We start from the raw sequence: 23,667 nt of genomic DNA, 5'->3' as shown, positions 1-23,667 counted from the left end.
CGTCGTGGGTAACTTCAGACGCGTCTGCCGATCTGTCCAACATGTAAAACTCGATATATTATTGGCAGAAGTAAGTTATTATCAAGACACGTCATCTTTTATTCGAATAAATCAGAAGGTAAAAACTTGGGCCACGACTTGCAGGCGAAAGTTGCTTGCGGGTGATGGTGGTACAGTTGTACGTCAATTTGTTTCCTTGGCGCGGTGGCTCAGCCGGGGAGCCCTCTTTCGCCCAAAGCTTGATGTCTTCGTCTTCCTTGCTCCTCTTCCTCGACCTGTCCCGATTCTTCCATCAAGCGGACCGGGCCTCCTTACTCCCCTTCCGCGCCTTCTCCGCTTCCGTCTCCTCCACTTCCCTCTCTACATATCCGACCCGGAGCCTCCTCTCGATCCATCCCGTGCTCTCAGTCTCCAGATCCACCGTGAGGTCATTATCTGAGAAGGGAGGCGGCGATGGAGGAGGCGCTGTCGTTCGGAGTCAGCAGGAGAATACGGAGGGGGAGTTGGCCGAAGCGGAGAAGGAGTTTGTGGCAGATGGCGTCGGTATTAGCGGCACAAGTGAGTCGGAACCTTCATTTCAGCAGCAGGAGAAGAGACGCAGGATGGTGGCCTCTGCGGATTCGATCTCGCTTGGCATCAGAGAACCTGTGTACGAGGTAATCTGTCGGTGGAAATCTGCCAGCGCAGGAGTTCTTCACCTTAATTGGCGTGTGACTTTGTTGTCGTGCGTGTTTTTGCGTGTGGTCTTTGTTCTTTTGTGTTCTTTTCCCTTTTTTTTTCCAATTGAGTATTCATGAATCCATTTTGTTTGAACACTTAAAACAACATTTCATTCCAAAATTAGTATGACCAACATGATCGAGACAATGTAGAAAACCTAATCAGATAGAAAAGATCAACAACCAACTCCTTCCTACTTTCTTAGATGCCGCTGGAGAGAGGGCAAAACTATGGGCAGACAATTCACATAAAGAGGACATTCCTGGACAGGCCCGCTAGGTCAGACTAAGTCCTTAACACGGTGCTGTTGGTACGCTGCGAGGGTCCCCTGATCACTGCTGCCCAAGAGGAGTCTTGGTCCTGCGTTTGCAAGGTTAATAATGCCTCACTTAAAAACAACAAGATCGGCACATGATTTCACCCGGAAGATTACGATAACAAAATTGCTACATGGTTATAACACATGCACAAAATTTAATAGTCAATCAATTTGTCACTATTAACTACTAGCATACTACTTTTATAAATTACCTGAACCATTAACGGAAAAATATTACCTAAGGGATATTTTGCCTAAATCTCCCATTTGCATGCAGGACACCAAAAGTCACCTTCATATTATTCATAATCTGTTAATAGTTTAAATAAGTAAGAGCAAAATTGTTAAAAGGCTTAGAAGTTTCTGATCTTCTATTTCTCTTCTATCTCGCCCCTAACTGATTCTGGCATATCATAGGAGTAACTTAAACAATAAAAAAAAGTTCATTAAGAACTAGAAGAATCTTTTTTCCCCCTCAAAGTTGTTCAAAATCATCATGGTATAGGATAAACTAAAAAGTTTTGCGGAATAATAACTGATAATCTTGAAAAAAGCTTGTGACATTTCTGTTTCTTTTCTTTTCTTCTGTTTAAAAAAATTTATATCTCAACGGAAAAATATTACTTTCTTTGTGCCTTCAGAGAACTAATATATAGGTAATAATCTAAAAGGGCACTGAGTTCACTATTTGAGACATCATTACAAAACATTTGAAGTTTGTAGAGATAGACTATATGCTGCTATATGCTTACATTCGCATCTTGTTATTCTTGATTTCAGAAAGCTAGATTACTGTCATATAATTATTTTCTTTGGTCTAATAGTATATTTCATGCTTGATAGAATCTCTTTATCCTACTGTGAGAATGTAACTTCACATCCCAATACTTTCACCAAAAATAACACTTAACCATGTCAATAACTCTTGACTTATACTAGAAAATACCTGTACTACTTTCTTGTTATCTAAAAGCATGGTTGGCGTTTTACTGAATGAAGATTGATAGGGTTCGCTTCTGTTCTCCACATGGATGGCAAAATCTGATTTTTCAGTGTATTTCTTCTGACTCTCCATATGATTTGTAGAGTATTCGTGGGCATTTGATGTAGTTTCAAAATGAGTACTAGTTCAAATCAGAACGTATGATGGATTTGTAATTGGAGTTGTTACATCCAGGTGATTGAAGTTAAATCAGATGGTACAGTGTCTACAAGGAAGATTAACAGGCGACAATTGTTGAAATCTAGCGGTGGGAAACTAATTTCTCAAACTTGATATTTATTATTTTATTTCATATCAAAACTGCAAAAGAAGATTAACTGGCATCATAGACAGCATCATTTGCCATCTCCTATATGTTGTACTTGTTCTGTTTATTTTCTACTTCAACCGTTGAGCTGTTTTTATTGATTATATCAGTACAATCCTTTCTACTTCCTGCTACTTTATCAATTTTAATTTCTTGTCATAAAGTTATGGTCCCATCTAGTTATTTATCTACTGTATGGTCAATAATTTGGCAATTTTATTTTTCAAAGACAAGATCAATCACTTCTGAGCATATAAAAATTTCATCTCTACGAAGTAATTAGCTTTTAATCAATAAAGTTCTAATTTTTCAAATTCTCCGTGTGAGATTGTTCTTCTCTTTGTGGGATACTTATATTATGTTTTATCAATTTCGGACCAAAATTTGTGGGAATTGAGGATTTAATTTGGTGTTACATCAAGTTGGCACTAGAGTGTGTTATTGTGTTACATCAATTTGATATGAGAGCAATTTATTGTCGCTTCGATTTGGCATTAGAGCCTTCTTGTTCTACATCAATTTGGTTTCAGAGCTCTTATGCTACATCACAATATTCTTTTTCTAATTGTCTTCTAGTTTTATTGTTATTGTAATTTTAATTCCTTCATGCATATTGCGTCTTAGGCCTACGACCCAGAGATGTCAGGAGTGTAGACCCATCATTGTGGCTGATGAATTCAATGCCATCTTTGCTGGTAAAATTAAGCAATTTGTGAACCTTATTACTTTGTTTTATGTTATTTTCTGCTATGGATGGACTTTAAATAAATAACTTGTGGTGTTAACAGACTGATTCTTCTATATTATATAATCCTTGGGTTTCATTTTGGGTCTTTTTTAAAAAAAAAGATAAACGCAACACAATCTTGGACTCTCTTTCTTATACATGAACACCGGACCTTTCTTTGTTTCATTTTTATGATGTCTTTTCTCCACTACTTTTAAAGAAACTAACATGGTTTAAGTGGAAACCATCTGGTTCCCAGTAGCTTGATCTTGATAGGGGAGGTGACCTGAGCCACAGAAGATTCTTTTTAACCAATAGCTCCATAATTGATGATCCATATTATTCCTTTTTTTTGGTTCCTTAGATATTAGGCTACTCAGGAACAGTTTTGCACAAAAAATTATTTCAGAATATTGGTAGCCATGTGAAGTCACAACTTCATCCTATGCTCTTTTATTTATTTATTTATTTTAGCTATGTTATATTTATGTATTCTGAGTCTCCTGATAGATTATTATGCCTTGGGATTAAAATGACATGGTTTTCTATTTCCCTTTTTACAATGTTTTGCATAACTTGCTAAATATAAAAACAGGAATTTATGCATCTCAATGTGCCTTCATATGTAACTAGCACAGATAACCAGATTTCTGCCTTTTCCATGCTTGGTGGTTAATGGTGCCAGTAATTGTTTCTAGATTTAACAGATACAATTTTTTGCATAATGTTTCCTACAATTTTATATGCACTTATTTACTTTTTTACACCACTTTATGGTAGGTGCGAGAACAAGCTATATTAATGAATTTGGGCTCCTTAAGGGCAATTGTTATGAATGAACGTGTTCTTATATTTGATTATAACAGGTGCAGGTCTTTCATTGTATATTTCACCAGCTTTATGTGCACATACACAATCATATAGCCTGTTTCTTTCACTTTATAGAAAAGGAGGGAGAGCCTTCTTAAAAACATTGTTGCCTCGCTTAAATTCTAAAAGCAACAGCGGTGGACTTGCCATGCCTTTTGAGCTCGAGGTATAGAATTATCAATTCAATAAAACAATTCAGGTTTGTGTGTTGAAATTATATGGAATTTTCTGGTTCCTTTTTAGTTGTAATTTTGGTTCGTAAAGACAATGAAATCTGAAGGATTGGAATACTTAATATTTTTTGCAGGTTGTTGAAGCTGCACTACTTTCTCGAATAAACCGGTTGGAGCACAGAATAATGGATATTGAACCTCGTGTGAGTGTTTTCTTTTATATTAATTGTCCATATTTCTAGATGAAGTTCAGTTTAGGTAAACTATTGAAGCATAAGTAGATATTGATTGCTTCATGTTGTCCTTGTTAGTGCAATCGTCCTCGGGTGAAGGTTGACCAGTTTGACTAAGCTCGGATTGGTCCGAGCTTGAGTTTCGATGTTTGACAATATGTGAGAGAAAAGTCAAGTAAGTCAAGATAGGACCGGATGTTTGGGAAAGTCCTAATGGGAAGTTAGAGAACGGAAGGTCCTAACTGAGGTTAGGCAAGAGAAAGTTTCAACTAAAAGTTAGACAACAGGAAGTTTTAGGTTAGGCAATGGAAAGTCTTTATTGAGGTTAGACAAGGGAAAACCCTAACTGGAGGTTAGGCAACGAAAAATCCTACGAAGTTAGGTAACGAGAAGTCCTAACTTGAAATTAAGCAGGTAAGAAGTCTATCGAATAACTATTCTTAACTAAGGTTTGGTAAGAGAAAAGTCTTAACTGAGGTTAGGCAATAGGAAGTTCTAATCGAAGGTTAGGCAGGTGAGAGGTCTACCGAGTGATTACTCTTAACTAGAGATTAGGCAAAGGAAAGTTCTAGCAGGGCTAGGAAAGGAAAAGTCCAAATGGATCACCAACCACATGGTGATCGGAAGTTCAACGGGAAGTTGGCAAAGGAAAGTCCAAGTGGGTGGATCAAGCACTTGGTTAAGAAGCCCTGGCAGGTTAACGTTGATCGAATGCTAGGTAACGGGAAGTCCCAATGAGTCATGACTGACTTTAGTGTTAGACAAAGGACCCTAAACTTAGATCAGAGCTTATGGTTGGACAATCGATTAGAATAATCGATTGGCTCAAACTAATCGGGTGCAATTGATTGGAGGCCTTATTTGGGAGCATAGTATGCCCCGGAATTGATTGGGCCATCGATTAACTCATTTAATGTACGTCATAATCATTATCACGCAGTATTTTTAATTCCTTATAATTAAGGACAATGATATTAATTGATATCCTAGGTAGGATGATCAAAATCAAAATATCTAGTTAGAGATACATGATCCCTTGATTTTAGGAAAAATCTATTTTACATCTCACAATGATCATAAAGTGACTTGTGTGTGTATTGAGATACATTAGATACAAGTGAGATGTTAGGAGAATGAGCAAAACTCAAGATGTTGATTTAGTGCATCTATTTGAATTTTAGTTTCATCTAAAACACATAAATTTTGTAAAGTTCAATAATGGGGAAAGCTAATGTGCAAGTCATGTGCATTTAAAGCAAAAATCGTTGTTGGAAATTTGTTTTGAAAATGATTTCAAAAATATGTTGGAAAACCATAGGAAAGTTTATTTGTTGATAGGAATCACCAATGATTAGTTAGATACAAAGTTAGAGTACAATATTGAGATATATTTTCATAGAGAATTATTTTTCCCCTAATGTTTACATGAAATTTCATGATTTTTGGAAAAGCGTAGAATTATTTATGGATTTCTGAATTTCAGTCTGAAATTGCAATTAGGAATGTTAGATACAACAATCGATTGCGTTAATCGATTACCACACACCAATTGATTGGTGGTGAATTTCCGCGAGTACATAAACTCGTGGAATCAAATTGTATTCAACACCAATCGATTGGTATTGGCCGGAACCGATTGATAACTGAAACCAATTGATTGGTTGTGATTGATTTAGATTGAAATGGGTTTATTTTAGTTGATTAAGCTACATTTAGGTTATTTAATTATTCCTAACCCTATGAAATGCTTGGACAAGCATTTGAGGATATTTTGTTGATGAAAATGAGAAATGGATGGTCAAAGGGGACTAATGAGGAGTTGAGGAGGTTTAAATTCAAGGTTGAATTTTTAGTCTCATGACTTTAATTTTAGGATTTCCTAAAAGTTTAGGAACTTCAAATCATTATTAGTGCAATGATAGAAATTGAAGCAAGCTTTAAGTGGGGAGTTTCACCTTAAAGACATGATTTCGATAAGGAACGAGATCTATAGAAGGATGGTATTCTTAAGGTTAAACATTGGAAACAATGGAAGCTTGAAACCTTCATTGTGATAAGAGGAATTTTGAAAAATCGAAACAATGGAAGTTAGAGAACCTTCATTGTCATGGTTAGATGAATCTTGGGAGAACATTTATAGTTTGTGTGTAGGATTTAAGTTAGGAGCCCCTCATTTATGCTTTGGCATGAGATGAAGTTGGGCTAATATGGGTTAGCCTAACTTCATCATATTGTCAAACATCGAAAAGAGGGAGATTGTTGGTGCAATTGTTCTCGGGTCAACGATGATCAGTTTGACTAAGCTCGGGTTGGTCTTAGTTTGAGTTTCAATGTTTAACAATGTATGAGAGAAGTCAAGTAGGTTAAGAGAGGACCGAATACTTTACTAGGAAAGTCCTAACTAGAGGTTAGGTAATGAAAAATCCTAATTGAGACTAAGTAAGGAAAAGTCTTATCTGGAGGTTAGGTAAGGGAAAGTCCTAACTAGAGGTTAGATAACAGAAAGTCCTAACTATAGGTTAAGCAAGGGAAAGTTCTAACTATAGGTTAGGCAAGGGAAAGTCATAACGGGAGGTTAGGCAACGGGAAGTCCTAACTGGAGGCTAGACAATAAAAAGTCTTAATTTTGGTTGGGCAAGGAAAAACCCTAACTAGAGGTTAGACAATAAAAAGTCCTAACTGTAGGTCCTGTGTTAGGCCGGTTAGAGGGGGTGAGTAGTCCTGAAAATTAAGTTAGAATAATATCTCTTGCTTTTTCTTTAATAGGATGCACAATTAATTATGCAAAAGTAATTAACATAAAATATTAGAAATAGAGTAAGAGCCTAAGAGGCCAAAAGATTTTACTTGGTTATAACCTAGGTGGTGGTTAGTCCAAGACAGTTGAAAGTTCCACTAAAATTCTCCTTCGTGAAGGCGGAGTAGTCTTTTACGGTCTTTGAAAGCTTAGGAATTACTAGAAAGATTAGTACAATTATTGATATATAATTCCTAGCTGTAAAGGGTTTTTTGCTGGGAGGCGCCTCCAAGGGGATCCAGGACGTCTCCAAAAGGATAAAAGTTTATTCTCTTCTCAACGGTAGCCTAACGACTACTATTCATTGGAGGCGTCTCTATAGAAGCCCTAGGGTACCTCCAATAAGGCGCGAGGGCGCCTTCAGTCTCTAGCAAGGCGCCTCCATGCTCCTTGGAGGCGCCTTCACTTGGCGGCTGACAGATGTAATTTTGGCACTCGAGGCGCCCTCAATTACAAGTGAGGCGCCTTGGATCTTCAAGATCAACCTCCAAGTTTATCTTCTTCGATACTGTTCACTTGGGTGATACTCCAATCATCCATAGTTTAGCTCACCCGAACTCAATTCTGACCTTCTCCTCGAGCATGTTTCCTCTCCGACTTCTCGTCTCTCGAACGTAGTGCACGTCTTTCTCATCCACCGGTGTACTCTTCCACAATTTCTCGTCCATCAGATGCACCAAGCCTATCGACTTCTTTCCCGTGTCATCTTTCTCACTCATTGTGTCTTACGCTTGACTTCTCATGCTCCTAAGTTCTTGCACACTTAAATACACTTAGTTGATCACATTAAAACTAACTCGGGGTATTTACAATCTCTCCTTTTTTTTGATGTGCATCAACCCGAGTTAAGATTAGGATAAAGCAGACAAATAAAATGCAATTAAAACATAAATATGATATTTAAGTGCAAGTGTCAAATGTAATAAGATGAATGCAATAGCAATTAAAGAAATAAATAAATAAAATCTCCCCTTTGATCACATCAAAAAAAAAAAAAAAAAAAAAAAAAACTAAACGAAAAATAGGCAAAGTTAGAAAAAAAATCTGAAATTTTTCTAGGGGTTGTACATAAACTTCCCAAAGTTGTTGATTTTTACTAAATAAATTGATTTTTAGATTTCTTAAAAATAATTTAAAAATTATTTTAACTTTGGGAAAAATTTTGAAAATTTTTGTTGGTGTCAAAGATAAGTTTACGGATCAGTATAAAAATTTTCATGAACAAATTATTTTTTTATTATCAAAATAAATATTTTGACACAGAAATGGATTTTTTGAAAATTTAATGTTTAAAAATAGTTTTATACTTCAAAAAATCATGCCAATTTTTTTAAGTATTTGAAATGTAATGTTTATGTACTGAAAAATTAAATCTTTTAAAAATAAATTTTCAAGAATTTTTAATTGTTAAAACATTTCTGTCAATAAAAAATTCATAAAAATTAATATAACGGTCGAAATTTTTTGAAATAATTTCTATCAACAACAAATCTTATGTTATGTTATAGAAAAATTAATTTTTGAAATAATTTTAATTTTAAAAATACGATTTTCGTTAGAAAATTCATAAAAAATAATATGGAGGTCAAAACAATATCGAAAATATTTCTGTTAGCAGATAAGAATTTCATTTCCACACAAAAAAAAATTGGAGAGAAAATGTAAACGAAGGTCTATTAATTAATTTTTACAAACAATATTAAAATTAAAGTAAATTAAATTTTGAGCATGCATATAAAAATTAGGTAAATCAGATTAAGCATGATTTGGGAATCCAATATAAGTTTCTATCTATTGGGATTTATCAAATATTTTTTAGGAACATAATTTCTAGCTATTTTTATAATTTGGCTCCTATAATTCATAATATACGAATTTAGTCCTAAAAATTTGAGCATGTATCATTTTTTCAATATTTCTATTTGCTTTTTTAATTTAGGGGGTTGTATTTAATGTTGGACTTGTAATTACTTTGAATGATTTTTGTGGATTTTAAAAGTCTAGGTGTATTCAATCTAGACTTTTATAAACTTTATAGAAATCTAGTGGTATCCAAATTAGATTTTTATAGAGTTTTAAAAAGTCATGTGGTATTCAAACTTGACTTTTTAAAACTCTGAAAATCTTTTGGTATCCAAAGTTTCAATAAATTTTCATGGTTTCTTTTAGAAATCCTTAGATATAAATTTTAACTAATAAGAGCTCTCCAAAACATTTGGTACAATTTTAAAAATAAAATAAAAAGTCTTCTCCTCACCCTTGAGATTTCTATACAAATAAGTTATTTTTCTTATCGCTCCTCGATTTTGATTATTTCTTTGATCTTAAAGGCCCTGTCCTTGTCCAACCTCTCGGCGACTTATATCAACCTCTCATCATGTATTTCATGCGAAGTTGAGAGTCCTTTGAAATGTCGTTCTCCGACATTATAACAATAGCCATTTGTATCGGAACGGCTAGAATGAAACAACAGCCATTTGTAGCCTTTTCTTTGGCAGCGGCTCACAGCGGCGGCTCACGCTCATGATGGGAAGCAATGAGTGTCATCCAGTGAAGCCTGCGGTGCGCCGAAAGGAGGAAAACAAATAAAAAAAATTATTTGAGGTGGCCGGTAATGCTTCCGTCGGCTACTTGCGAGCAGATCGAAGTCAAAGTCGATTTGGATGGCGGCGCTGTACGTAAAGGGATGAGAAACTTGAGACATTAGGTTTTAATATAAAATATATATTAATAAATTAAATTAATTCTCAACTTAATTAATAGATAATTTAATAAAGTCTAATGAAATTCGACATAAAAATATTCTATAAAATTTATTAAATTTTAAAAATTCCTAAATATTTTTTTTGTATTTATATTTATTTACTTTAATAATATTATTATTAATCAAATTTATCAATTCAATATTTTATTAAAAATTTGACCAAATTAAAGGGTCGACCAACATTTTAGATCAAAATTGTAAATAAAAATATTTAAAATTATTATAATATTGTTGGATTTAAAATTATATTATTAAAGTTTTTTTTAAGTGATAGGTTATTTTCTCGCCAAAACAAGATAAAAGTATAAAAAGTTGAAAAAGTTTTTTTATGGACAAGTATGCTATTTATTATTTTATTAAAAAAATAAATTTAATTAGGTATTTTTTATTTTCTTTGAAAATAAATATAGTGCGAGACCATGACCGCTTACGCTTTTCAAGATTGAATACACCCCCTAATCCACAAGTTTCCATGAAATTTATAAATGTGTGTAAAAGTCTTACAAAAAAGTCTATAGAACTCCATGGAATTCTTTTCACAATTATATGAGATTCTATAAAAGTCAATAAAAATCTATCAACTTCACCAAAATCTATCATTAAAAAAAAGTCAATGAAAGTCATTCAATCTCTTGATTGAATACACCCCTGTTAGAGTTTTCCATCTGAACTTTGTCAAAAAGTTCTAATAGACATGCTTTTGGTAAGTTTATCTTTAACTCCTTGTTTTCTATTTTTAAATTCATACATGTATTTCGTAGTTTGCATAATGATCTGGATAACATCTTTATACCTTCATATAACTGATCAGGAGGTAATAGTCGTACCTCACTTACCGTGTCTGATTCGTAATTCGAAGCTCCCCCTTCATCGATGCTCTCAATGCTCATTTTGGATGAGCTTGCTTCATCTTCAGCTTCTTGATGATTTGCCATAAGTGCAAGTCCAGCGTAGACCTCAATCTCAGACTCTGACGATGACTCGTCCCACGTGGTTTTTAGATTTTTATGTTTCGTTTGTCTTGACCATTTGTCTTTTTCTTTCTCCCTTTTCTTCAAGTTCGGGCAATTGTCCTTTATATGTCCTTCTTCTTGGTAGTTGTAGCATCTGACTTTCCTCTTTCTTGGAAGAAACTTCTTGGCCGATGACTTATTAAATCTATTAGTTTTAATAAACTTATTTTTCTTACCATAAATGCTTTTTTGCCGTCGTTGAGTGAAGAATCTGACTTTGGTTCATCTTTTTTGTTGGCTTTTAATGCTAACTTCTATGCTGACGTTTCTTCTTTATTTCTTAAACTTGCACATCTCGACTCGTGAAGTTCAAAAGTTGAAAATAAATTCTCTAAGGTACTTACCTCGTGGTCCTCAGAGATGTAGAAGGAATCTACTATAGACGCCCACTCGGGTGTTCTTAGAAAAGCATTCAGCACATACCTTAGCGAATCCCGATTCATTACCAACTCTCCGAGGTTTGCGAGTCCGGTAAGCAACTTCTTGATTCTTATATGTAGATTAGCGATCGATTCTTCCTTTTCCATTTGGAGGTTGCTAAGTTGGTTTCGAAGTAGGTCCTGTCTTATGAGTTTGGCCTCCGAGATTTCTTCGTACAACTCTAGGAATTTCTCCCAAAGTTCTTTTGCCAAGTCGTAGCTACTGATTCGATTGATTTCTTGGGGTGGAAGAAAAACTCTGTTTTGTCGTTCGCCACGAAGTCGTTTTGCTCCTTTTGCTCTAAAGATGTGTTTTTTTTCTCCTCTTCGTGCTGATATTTGAGTGCTACATAATCATATTTTATAGTTAAAAGAATTTCAAAATCTGTTTTAAAGGATACATCCATTTTGCACTTCCAAATTGTGAACTCCCCCTCGAACTTTGGCGGATAAATGCTCGATCCGGCCATTGTCTTCTTGCTTTAGATTAGTCCTTCTAGAGCGATTTGACTCTAATACCAATTGTAGGTCCCGTGTTAGGCCGGCTAGAGGGGGACGAATAGTCCTGAAAATTGAGTTAGGATAATATCTCTTGCTTTTTCTTTAGCAAGGATGCACAATTAATTAAGCAAAATTAATTAACATAAAATAACAGAAATAAAGTAAGATGACAAAAGATTTTACTTGTTTCAACTTAGGATGTTGTTAATCCAAGATAGTTGAAAGCTCTATTAAAATTCTCATCCGTAAATATGGAGTAGCCTCTTATAGTCTTTGAAAGCTCAAGAATTACTAAAAAGCTTAGTACAATGATTGATATATAATTCCTAACTCCAAGGGGACTTTTTATAGTCTCCCGGAAAAAGTTATCGTTGTTTAGAGGCTCCTCCAAGAGAATCCAAGGCGTTTTTAAGAGGATAAAAGGTTATCCTCTTCTCAACGGTAACCTAACAACTACTATTCATTCGAGGCGCCTCTAATAGAGGTGTGAGGGTGATTCTAGTATCCAGCAAGGCGCCTCCTTGAGGCACGAGGGCGCCTCCATGCTCCTTGGAGGTGCTTGCACTCCGGCGGCTGGTAGATGTAATTCTGGCACCCGAGGTGCCCTTAATCACAAGTGAGACACCTTGGGTTTTCAAAATCAACCTCTAAGTTGATCTTCTTCGATCCCGCTCGCTTGGATGAAACTCCGGTCATCCAGCGAACTCAATTCCGACCTTCTCCTTAAGCAAGCTTCCTCCCTGATTTCTCGTCCCTTGAACGGCGCACACGTCCTTCTCGTCCACCGTATACTCTTCCGTATCTTCTCGTCCCTCGAATGCACCAAGCCCATTGACTCTCTTTCCGTGTCATTCATCTCTCTTTCCGGGGGAGTAATTCGCCACGAAGTCGTTTTGCTTTTTTTTTGCTCTAAAGGTGTGTTTTTTTTTCTCCTCTCCATGCTGATCTTTGAGTGCTACATAACTATATTTTATAGTTAAAAGAATTTCAAAACTTGTTTTAAAGGATACATCCATTTTGCACTTCCAAATTGTGAACTTCCCCTCGAACTTTGGCGGGTAAATGCTCGATTCGGCCATTATCTTCTTGCTTTAGATTAGTCCTTCTAGAGCGATTTGACTCTGATACCAATTGTAGGTCCTGTGTTAGGTCGGCTAGAGGGGGGTGAATAGTCCTGAAAATTGAGTTAGGATAATATCTCTTGCTTTTGCTTTAGCAAGGATGCACAATTAATTAAGCAAAATTAATTAACATAAAATAGCAGAAATAAAGTAAGAGGACAAAAGATTTTACTTGGTTTCAACTTAGGTTGTTAATCCAAGATAGTTGAAAGCTCTATTAAAATTCTCATTCGTAAATGCGGAGTAGCCTCTTATAGTCTTTGAAAGCTCAGGAATTACTAAAAAGCTTAGTACAATGATTGATATATAATTCCTAGCTCCAAGGGGACTTTTTATAGCCTCTCGGAAAAAGTTATCGTTGTTTGGAGGCTCCTCCAAGGGAATCCAAGGTGTTTTTAAGAGGATAAAAGGTTATCCTCTTCTCAACGGTAGCCTAACAACTACTATTCATTCGAGGCGCCTCTATAGAAGCTCTAGGGTGCCTCTGATAGAGGTGTGAGGGTGACTCTAGTCTCTAGCAAGGCGCCTCCTTGAGGCACGAGGGCGCCTCCATGCTTCTTGGAGGCGCTTGCACTCCGGCGACTGGCAGATGTAATCACAAGTGAGGCACCTTGGGTTTTCAAGATCAACCTCTAAGTTGATCTTCTTCGATCCCGCTCGCTTGGATGCAACTCCGGTCATTCAGCGAACTCAATTCCGACCTTCTCCTTAAGCAAGATTCTTCCCTGATTTCTCGTCCCTTGAACGTCGCACACGTCCTTCTTGTCCACCGGTATACATTTCCGTATCTTCTCGTCCCTTGGATGCACTGAGCCCATTGGCTCTCTTTCTGTGTCATCCTTCTCGCTCGCTGTATTTTCCGCTCAACTTCTTGTGCTTCTAAATTTTTGCACATTTAGACACAAGGCATCAAAACATCATAAGACCTAATTTAACTCGATTGATCACATCAAAACTAACTTGGGGTACTTACACTAACCGAGAAGTTTATCAAGTGATTAGTCTTAATTGAGGTTAGACAACAGGAAGTTCTAATCGAAAATTAGGCAACGGAAAGGCTTAATTTAGATTGGGCATAGGAAAACACTAATTAGAGGTTAGGTAATAGAAAGTCCTAATTGAAAGTTAGATAAGTGAAAAGTTTACCGACTGAGGTTAAACAAGGAAAAGTCCTAATTGGAGGTTCGACAACGGGAAGTTCTAACTGGAGGTTAGGCAGGTTGGAAGTTTACCGAGTGATTATTTCTAACTGGAAGTTAGGTAAGGGGAAGTCCTAGCAGAGCTAGGAAAGAAAAAGTCTAATTGGGGCAAAGGTTGACCGGACAATTGGTGATCGGAAGTCCAATGGGAAGTAGGAAAAGGAAAGTCTAAGTTGTTCAAGGAGGATCGGACACTTGGCGAAGAAGCCCTGACAGATCAAGGTTGATCCGATGCTAGGCAACGGGAAGTCCCAACGAGTCAGACTTTAGTGTTGGGCAAAAGAACCCTAAGCTCGGATCAGAGCTTAGGGTTGAGCAATCGATTAGAGTGTGTGATCCATTGAAGGCATTATTTGGGAGCATACTATGTCTCGAAATCGATTGGCTTGGCCAATTTCTCGCGACAACACAGAAGATGCTCGAATCGATTGGGGCAATCAGTGCTTTTCGCGAGAACAGAAAGCTTCTGAATTGATTGGGTCAATTGATTGGACGGACAAAAAAGAGTCATTCTTTTTTGAACGGTCAATTTGACGTGGTAAGACCATCTCCAACCCACATTACCAAATTTGGTGTAATTTTCACACTAAAATGGTGCAATTTTAACATCAAACACTATTTCAACTCCAACCCATCAACACCATATCACACCAAAAAGGAATATTCTTTAGAATATTCTATTATTCTTATTAATTTTTTTTATATGATAATTATTATATTTAAAATTACTACTTCTTAGAATATTATGTCAATGTAATGGGTAATGTATTTTATATTTATGCATATAAATTTTTTTAATATTTTATTGTATTATGTTTATGAAATTAGTGATAATTTATAAATGTAATTATAATTAAAATATATTAAATAAAATTAAAATAATAATTTTAATAAATTAAATATTTACAAATATACATAATAAAATTTAAATATGCTATTAAATACACTTAATTTAAATTTATAATAAATAATAATTACATTTAATTATACTATAAATAAAGATAAAGAAAATAATAATGATTAATTAATTACATTTGATTTTATAATAATATAATAAAATTAATAAAAAAAAAATTTCTCCATCACCAAATATGGTGATGTGAATTTGGTGTTGCACTATTCACATCACCATATTTGGGATGGGATTTGGTGTATGGGTTGGAGCAATTTGGTGTTAAATTTACACCAAATTTGGTGTTTTGGTGATGGGTTGGAGATGCCCTAAGGCTAATCGATTGGGTCAATTGATTAGAAGTTGTCAATTGATTGGACGGACAAAAAAGAGTCGTTCTTTTTTGAACGGTCAATTTGACGTGGTAAGGCTAATCGATTGGGAGGCATTTTTTAGCATAAAAGAAACCCTAGAAAAGGGGGTTTTGCGAAGAGAACGAGCGGTTGGTTCTTGTGAAGTTAGAAGGGAAGTGTTGTTGCATTTTCAATCAATCAAGAGATATTTTCAAGTAACAAGAAAGCGCTCAAAGCAACATTCATGTAAAGTTGTTGGTATTCATTGTATTTACTTTCATTTCTTATTGTATTTCTCGTGTTCGAGATTGTACGAGGCTTCTCAGCCTCCGAGAAGGAGGTTTTCATAGTGAAGCTTAGTAAGGAGTGGACCGTTGGATTAGTCACCTCGCGGAGATGGATACTAAATAAAATCGAAGGTGTTAGCATTGTGGAGTCTTCGCTTCAAGTTTCCGTTGTAAATCAAGTTCGAAGAAGCGAAGTGAGCTATTCACCCTCCATTCTAGCTCATTCGTGTCCCAACAGTCCTTTAGTGGTTACTTAGGCATAACTTGGTGAGAGATTACTTGGGCATCTAGTGCTTCTCTGCATTGTTCATTTGCATTTTTTTACAGATTGGATTTGATGATTTGTTGATTAGAAAATAAATTTTTATTGCAGTTATGCTATTAGGAACCACATTCAGATAAGAGTAACTGCACCTCCCACATCTGTTAAGTTGTTTGATTACTCTTTTATTCTTATAGGACTTTGTTAACACTGGCATTAGTTCTCTCTATTCACAGAACACATTCTGCTAGGCTGTCACAAGTAACCTCAAATTATTTTTTTTTCTCAAAGTATAATTAGCTTTTCAATTATGTGGAGCATTTATCAAATATTACAACCATAATCATTGAAAATTACTTATCCAAGAGCAGAAATTATGACACTCATATTTAGATAAATCATCATACTATTTTGTTTAGCCCTCCCAACTTCTCTACTCAAATATACTTCTCTACTCGAATATACTCTATTCGTAATATGAAATGATGGACTGGATTTTTGTCTTAGGTGGTTGCATTACTTGAAGTTCTTCTTCTTCCCAATAGATTGACAGCCGATGTGTTGGAAGATCTACGTCTGAGCAAACAAACTTTGGCATGTCAAATGACTGATATAGTATCCTTTGATTTTAGATGTGTGTAACATTGTGTATTAATTTTTCTTTCTGTGTGCAATTAAAGGTTGAATTGGGTTCACGAGCAGGAGAGTTGAAACAGATGCTTCTTGATCTTCTTGAGGATCCTCATGAAATTCGTCGCATATGCATAATGGGGAGAAATTGCACAATTCGCCGGGGGAGTAATGACGTGGAATGTTCCCTTCTCTTGGACAAACAAATTGCTGAAGGTGCATGAATTTGTATTTCTTCTTTTTCCTACTCTAGGTTCTCTCCAGATTCCTTACTCTAGTCACATCTTAGAAGAATGATATCAGAGAGATTGTATACTTGTGATTTTATATTTATCTGCCATCCTATGCACTGTGGCCAAATTTTATGCAAATGAGGTATGACAGTATAATTTGTAGGATCTTTTTGATATGCATGAACTCATGCATTGATGTAGCTTGTACCCTACACATATTTCCCGGTCAAATACTTGGTTTTATAGATTATGTTGCTTTTCTTCATAAAATACAGGCTTCTAATATAAATTCTCTTTGGAAGGCCTGCATACTTCCATAACTTTTCCATAATAAGTTGCAAGCCACAACTGTTTGGGGTCCTTGATTTTTTATTTTTTTTCATCATTAGAGCTTGATGTGATGGGAAAAAAAAATTCTAACCACACAGCTTTAATTCTGTGGATAATAGATTCTCATCAATATTGGTAGAATAATAGATATTCTAAAATCAAAATATCTAAGACTCTACACACCACAACCACTCCTTGCTATTGCTAAAATAACATTTTAGATATTGTTATTAGTTTGACATTAAATTTTCGTAAGCTTATTTTGTCATCTTTCCATTATAATTTATCTTGTTTCTTTCTAAAGTAACTATTGTGATTCCTATGTACTTATTTGACACTACATGTTTTTTTATTTGGACCATAGAATATTGTGTAATGTATTCTTCCACTAATGTCTTCATTTTGTCTCATGATGGGACAATATTCTACAGAAGAAGAGGAAGAGATCGAAATGCTCTTGGAGAATTATCTTCAACGGTACTGTATTCTAATAAATATGAAACTTCACATTTGTTTAAAAAATTATAGTGAGAAGGAAATAAATCTAGATATCCTTTCTGTTACTTGGGAACGTTCATACCTTAATAGAGAACCTTCATGATCGGCCTCAGCATTGACAAATTCATTCATTTAGTAAACTTCAGCAAAGAGTCTCATCGTCTAATCAGGGGCATTTATAGGGACCGTGTATCATTTTCTAGGATATGATAACGTTGTCACTCGAGGATACAAAAACATTAACTCTCCTAAGGAATTCTCAAGCACACTGGCATCTCAATAAGTTCACATGTAGAGTTGTGCTCTAATTAAAGAGGTATAGGTGTAAATCAGAGAACTATCACTAACTTGGGCTTAAGCATTGTGGGTCAGTAGTTGAGCTTCACGAGTTATTGAGTTCACGAGTTATTGAGTTGGTTTTCTTGTCTGAGCAATTGTTTCAATTGGTATAGGAGCAAAGGTAATTCTAGATATGGAAGGTGTTTTGGAAAGAAAACTTGAACCTGCTGAATAGGGATGGTTTGGTCTATGAATTGGGCTTAGATTTTTATTGTGATGGTCCTCCTTAAGTGCTTGAAATTATGACATCCTAATTTAGTCTCACGTGGTGAGTCATAGGCTTGGATGAGTGAAATATTATTCATTTGCGCTTAACACCTTTGAGCCAATGGTTGGTCTTAACAATTTAATGGTGTTTGCTCTCAACAACTTAGGGGCTTCTCTCATTTGGGTGGATTGTACCTTTCAATCACTGACAGCAGAAGCACACAACGCACACCCATAAGCTGATCAAGTTCTTGCGACGCTTTAACCTATTTCACTTTTCTCAGATGTGAATCCTGCCATGGTCAAGCTGAAAGACTTCTTGATTCTGCCAAGGAAATGGAAGACTCTATTGCTGTGAACCTGAGGTTTACAATTTTTTATCTTCTTAGCCTTGATGATGCTTAGTAACATTATATACTTAACTGCTGCTTCTTCTATATTGCATTTCAAATTTACCATTATGCCATGTGTAGTTGCTAGAATGCCATTTTTTCATTTCAAATTTTCCATTATAACTCCTTCCATCTTGTTTTTTTTTATTTTAAATTATTAGTATTTTTTGTATTGCATCTTGGAGATTGCAATTTCTTCTAAATTAAGTTGTCTTTGTGACACTAACATATAAAAGTTAGAGCAACTAGAAGATTAAAAGGCTTTGTTTTCAGTAGCTTAGTTCATACTACAAATTTTTTTGTGAAAAGTCCGATAGATGCTTTTGACAATGATATTTACACTGTGTCATGAAAAAAGATAGATCAGCATACTACTGGATCATTTTTGCTGCATATCGGAGCATATCTGCATTCCCAACTGCTGGCTCATGATGGATCTGTCCATCTTATTTGTTGTTCCTTCAATTTGATGTATTTTGAGCAATCCATGTCAATATCCTCCTAAATCTTAGGATGGTATAAAACATCTGAAATGTTGATGTAGCACTCTCCCTCCTGAAAGCATATAATTTTTCTTCAAAAATATTGATGTAGGAACCTTGCTTCTGTGTTGATCTTGGAGTTGGTGATCTTTTTGTTGGAAATTTTCCTGAAAAAATGAAATAGAGAAGTTCAAGTAGAGCAATTAAATGAATACATCATAGTTTTATGTTTGGTCATTTTATCATGGGATAATCTATATGACCACAAAGACTAAGATTAATACACCAACTATCCTGGAGATGCCTATGATATGATCTTCAAATGGATTGTTGAGGCTTCCTTTCAGCTCCTTAGTATGCTAATTTCTTGTTTCCTTTCCAAATCCAATTTTACAAACAAGAAAACATTCACAGAGGAAAACATCATTTGATTTTGTGTAAATTCAACCTTGACATGGAGGCTTGAACTTCAAACTCTAAAGGTTGGTATATCTTAACAATAAACTGGATCGCAAAGATTTTGTACATGCAGTCTAAAATTTTCATGTTCCAATTCAGTAAGTTTATTTTTATATGGATCAAATTTCATTTACCTATTTATCGCCAGCTCTCGCCGACTTGAAGTTAGTAGAGTAGAGTTGCTTCTCCAAGTTGGGACGTTCTGTGTTGCAGTTGGGGCTTTAGTAGCAGGTATGACTCATCTCCTAAGGCTGATCTTTGTTACTGAAGCCTTGTACTATTGGATGCGAATTCGAGAGGGGCCCTTAATGAAACCCCATAGAAAGAGGACACTGGTGCTCGTTCTTTAGATCATGAACTCTTAATTCTATATCATGTGCACCTCTAATTTAGATCGTATGCGTTTGTTTTTCAAAAGTTGCCTCCTCTATGACCTTCAACAGAAGCGTATCCTCAGAAATTTTGCATGCTATTTTAATTCTACAGGGTTTTAGAGCATTGACTTTTTTTCATCCCCGAAGCATGCCAATTAATTAAGTAAAGTTCACAATCCTGCAGACTTCGCTGCACATAATTTTTATTTATTTATTTATTTTGGTTAAAAGGTAGAAGCTAACATTTTTCAACTTATTATAGAGACTTAGGCATCAGTCCTACCGAGAGGATGAATTAAATCACTGCATATGATATAATGTAACTCCATTGGTTCCTCTAAGGTGCCATTCTGTAGTCTAGTTGTAAGGGCCCATTTAGACAGTCAATGTACTGCGGCCCCATTCTGATCCCTGCTGTCTATTCTCTGAAACAGACATGGATTCCAACTATGGCTTTCCTTTTTTATCTTTTCTTATAGACGTGATCTTAGATGTTAAAGAGATTAAATCCTGTTTTTCATTGCCAAATGGGGCATGCTTCCTGTATCAATATGTTCAATAAAAAAATTGAAAAACAGAATCGTAAGGTTATTCCTGTTTCTGATGATGAATTGGTTGTATATAATTCACTGTGCAGGAATATTCGGCATGAATCTAAGATCCTACCTTGAGGAGCATGCGGTATTAACTCCTTCCCTTTTCATTTTAATTCTCCAACATAAAGTTAAATAGTTAATCGCTATTTTTAAGCATTATTTTGTTACGATGTCATGCTGGTATACGGTGCAGTGGGCATTTTGGTTGACTACAACAGGGATAATATTTGGCGCAGTGGCTGCGTTTTTTCTACTCTACTCTTATCTCAAGTCGAGAAGGATCTTGTGATCTTCCCAGCATTTTCATCGATTCTGAAGGCAGTTGTGATTGAACATAGAAGTGAAATAGGTTGGCATTTAGTTGGGTTCATTATTTGCTCCTTCCTCTGTTTAATCAAATTTTGTTGCTGCGCACCATGATACATTGGTCAGACGAGATCGATCCTTTCTATTGATCTAAAAGTTAGTCACCGACAAATTTCTTCACACCTAAACGTTACAAGCTGGCTTTGATACATAAATTTGAGCAACTTAATTTTTATTGAAACTTGTGTTAATACAGTGAGTTAGAACACATCCCGACATTAAAAGATAAGATCGTCTTTGCTTTCATTTGTATAAGAAATTGTATTATGGTAAATCTAACGAGCCAAAATCTGAATTTATCTAGCTTAAAAATTAATTATGTTAGTTAAAAAATTAATTAAGTATTATTAATAAAAATTAATTAGGTATTATTTATGAAATTAAATATGAAAATAGATGAGAAAGGATATAATTAATTCATAAAATATAATATTATTAGGACATCTTTAATAATTAATAATAATCTTAAAAATAAAATTAAAAACTATTTTAAATTTTAGGTCTAAATTGTCTAGTGTATTATAGCTTCTTACATGATTCAAGCAATCTCATAATAATAGTTTTCAACAATATAAACAAATGATTAATCAAGTTGGGTAACATCGAGCCTAAAAGGATCGGTCCGATTTTACATAAGTTTTCCATCGATCATCAGGATAAATCGGAAAGTGCTTGCAGCGGGCAGCTCAGGAGTTCAATATTCTTTAGTTGCGTGTTCTATTTGGAAATTTTTTTTTTTACAAATTCATTATAGTTGGGGCTCGAATTGTGAATACTTAAATGTTAATCTGAATATCCTATCGTTGTATCATAGTGGGTGGCATGATGAAATGGTCCAACAGGAAAAATTCGTGTTCCTAACCATAAGAGCTCCAACATTAGATGGTTCCACGTGTGAAATGGTTAGTCTGTCTATCGATATTTAAGACTTGAAAGGACAATTTAAACATAACGGCAACTAATGAGAGAGCGCAATTAAGATTTCGAATTGATGAAAGGCGAACACTACTTTATTATTTATCAAAGGTGTATTTAATTGTGTTTTTTTTATCCTCCGGTTAAATATGATTTTTTTTTCATTCATGTACCTATAAATATTCATAGGTTGAATTTAAAGATATTTTTTTAATAATATTTTAACATTTCTGATGAAGTTGAAATCGATAATAGAAGATATTATTGGACTCTTTAAGCATTAGAAATTTATAGGACACGGGATGAGTTCAATTAAATCTATCTAAATTTATTAGTAAATTTGATCAAAATTCATTGATAGACTTAGATAGGTCTGATTGAACTTATTTTAGGTTCTATAGATTTTTAAGGTTGTAAGGAGTTCAACGGTGCACTCCGTTGCTTATTTTGACTACTCGGATGTGTTAAAATATAATAAGAAAGAATCGACTTTAAACTTCAACGCGAGCCTGATATGAATCATATTAGGTCCAATGTGATCATTAGTGGATTTTGGTCAAAATCTGCTGATAGATATAGATATATCTGATTAGACCTATTTTAGATCTTATGTATTTCTGAGACTGCAAAGAGTCTAACAATACCCTCTGTTCCTTATTTGACTTCTTAGAGGTGTAAAAATATAATAAGGAATTGAAGAATTGACTCTAAAACTCAACGTGAGAATGATATGGAATCATATCAAACCCAACGTGGACCCACATTAGGGTTTAGAGTTGATTCTTCTAATAATGTGTTAACATATTCAGAGAAACCAAAATAAATAATAAAGGGCGCCGTTGAACTCCTTGTAGCCTCAAAAATCCAAAGGACCTGAAATATATTCAATCAGACCTACTAGGTTCATCAGTAGATTTCAGTCAAAATCCACTATGAACCTAGACATGTTCGATTGAACTCATTTCAGATTCTGTGGATTTCTGACACTCAAGGAGTACAACAGTGCCCTCCTTGCTTATTTCATTTTCTACGAGAGTATTAAAATATAATAAGGAAGAATCATATCTAAACCCTAAGGCTTCACGAGTTATTCAAGGCTTAGTTTCTCACTTCTCATGGACATCACTCCTAGCATAAACATGATCGTCCTTAGAGTCGGTCGGACCATCGAAGCTCAAATCTGCATTTATTATGGACATGACTCCTAGCATAAACTCAATCGCCCCCAAAACAGTCAGCCTTCGGGGCTTAACTCTGTTGGTGCGGCTAGCACTAACGATTTAACCCAGGTTTTGATGAATGACAAATAGGTTAAGTTAGTCTTGTTGTTGTCTGACACTTTGATCGAGCGTGCAGGAGAAGTCCAGACAGGTCGACGGGCTGACCGGATGTCTGGCACGAAGTCCAGCTAGGTCGACGGGCTGACCGGATAGCTGGCGAGAAGTCCAAGCGGGTCGACGGGCTGACCGGACGCTTGGCGAGAAGTCCAGCTAGGTCGACGGGCTGACCGGATAGCTGGCGAGAAGTCCAAGCGGGTCGATCTGGCAGGTAAGTGAGGTAAGTCACTGGAGGGGAGTGACTGTGAGGACGCGTTCCCGGGAAGGGGACATTAGGCGTCGATCCGGCTTAGATCCATTTCGGATGTCTAAGTCGAGATCGTGACTAGATTCCGGTCTCGGAAAGACGGAATCTAAGTCATACTCTTTTTATCCATCTGTTGAACTTTAACTGTGCTAACAATTTGTTTTACAGGATGTATATTTGCCTCGGACTAACCTTGTTTTGCAGGAAAAAGGAGTCGTTCTGGAACAAGGTGGTCCGGGCGCCCGGAGGTTCGGGCGCCCGGAAGGGATCCGGGCGCCCGGAAGGGATCCGGGCGCCCGGAA

General features: G+C 35.6%; 1 protein-coding gene across 3 annotated transcripts; it reads left to right on the top strand.

The window, feature by feature from the left end:
- Positions 1–115: 115 nt before the first annotated feature.
- On the top strand, positions 116–20,986 carry LOC122017335 (magnesium transporter MRS2-11, chloroplastic-like). 3 transcript variants are annotated; one of them, XM_042574918.1, is made up of 13 exons: positions 117–656; positions 2,217–2,289; positions 2,974–3,044; positions 3,857–3,942; positions 4,022–4,112; positions 4,254–4,322; positions 16,468–16,554; positions 16,641–16,806; positions 17,585–17,630; positions 18,482–18,562; positions 19,679–19,761; positions 20,542–20,585; positions 20,694–20,986. In XM_042574918.1, the coding sequence occupies exons 1-13, from the start codon at positions 165–167 to the stop codon at positions 20,787–20,789; spliced, it is 1,485 nt and encodes a 494-aa protein (XP_042430852.1). In that variant the 5' UTR covers positions 117–164; the 3' UTR covers positions 20,790–20,986. The 3 variants fall into 3 exon arrangements, with proteins under 3 accessions (XP_042430853.1, XP_042430854.1, XP_042430852.1); XM_042574919.1 differs by lacking the exon at positions 16,468–16,554 and having other exon boundaries at positions 116–656; XM_042574920.1 differs by lacking the exons at positions 18,482–18,562; positions 19,679–19,761; positions 20,542–20,585; positions 20,694–20,986 and adding an exon at positions 18,365–18,473 and having other exon boundaries at positions 116–656.
- Positions 20,987–23,667: the final 2,681 nt, after the last annotated feature.

The sequence above is a fragment of the Zingiber officinale genome, chromosome 8B, assembly GCF_018446385.1.
Source record: "Zingiber officinale cultivar Zhangliang chromosome 8B, Zo_v1.1, whole genome shotgun sequence".
Taxonomy (NCBI): Eukaryota; Viridiplantae; Streptophyta; class Magnoliopsida; order Zingiberales; family Zingiberaceae; genus Zingiber; species Zingiber officinale.
The sequence above is the reverse complement of the archived record's forward strand: the minus strand, read 5'-3'. Positions and strand labels throughout refer to the sequence as shown.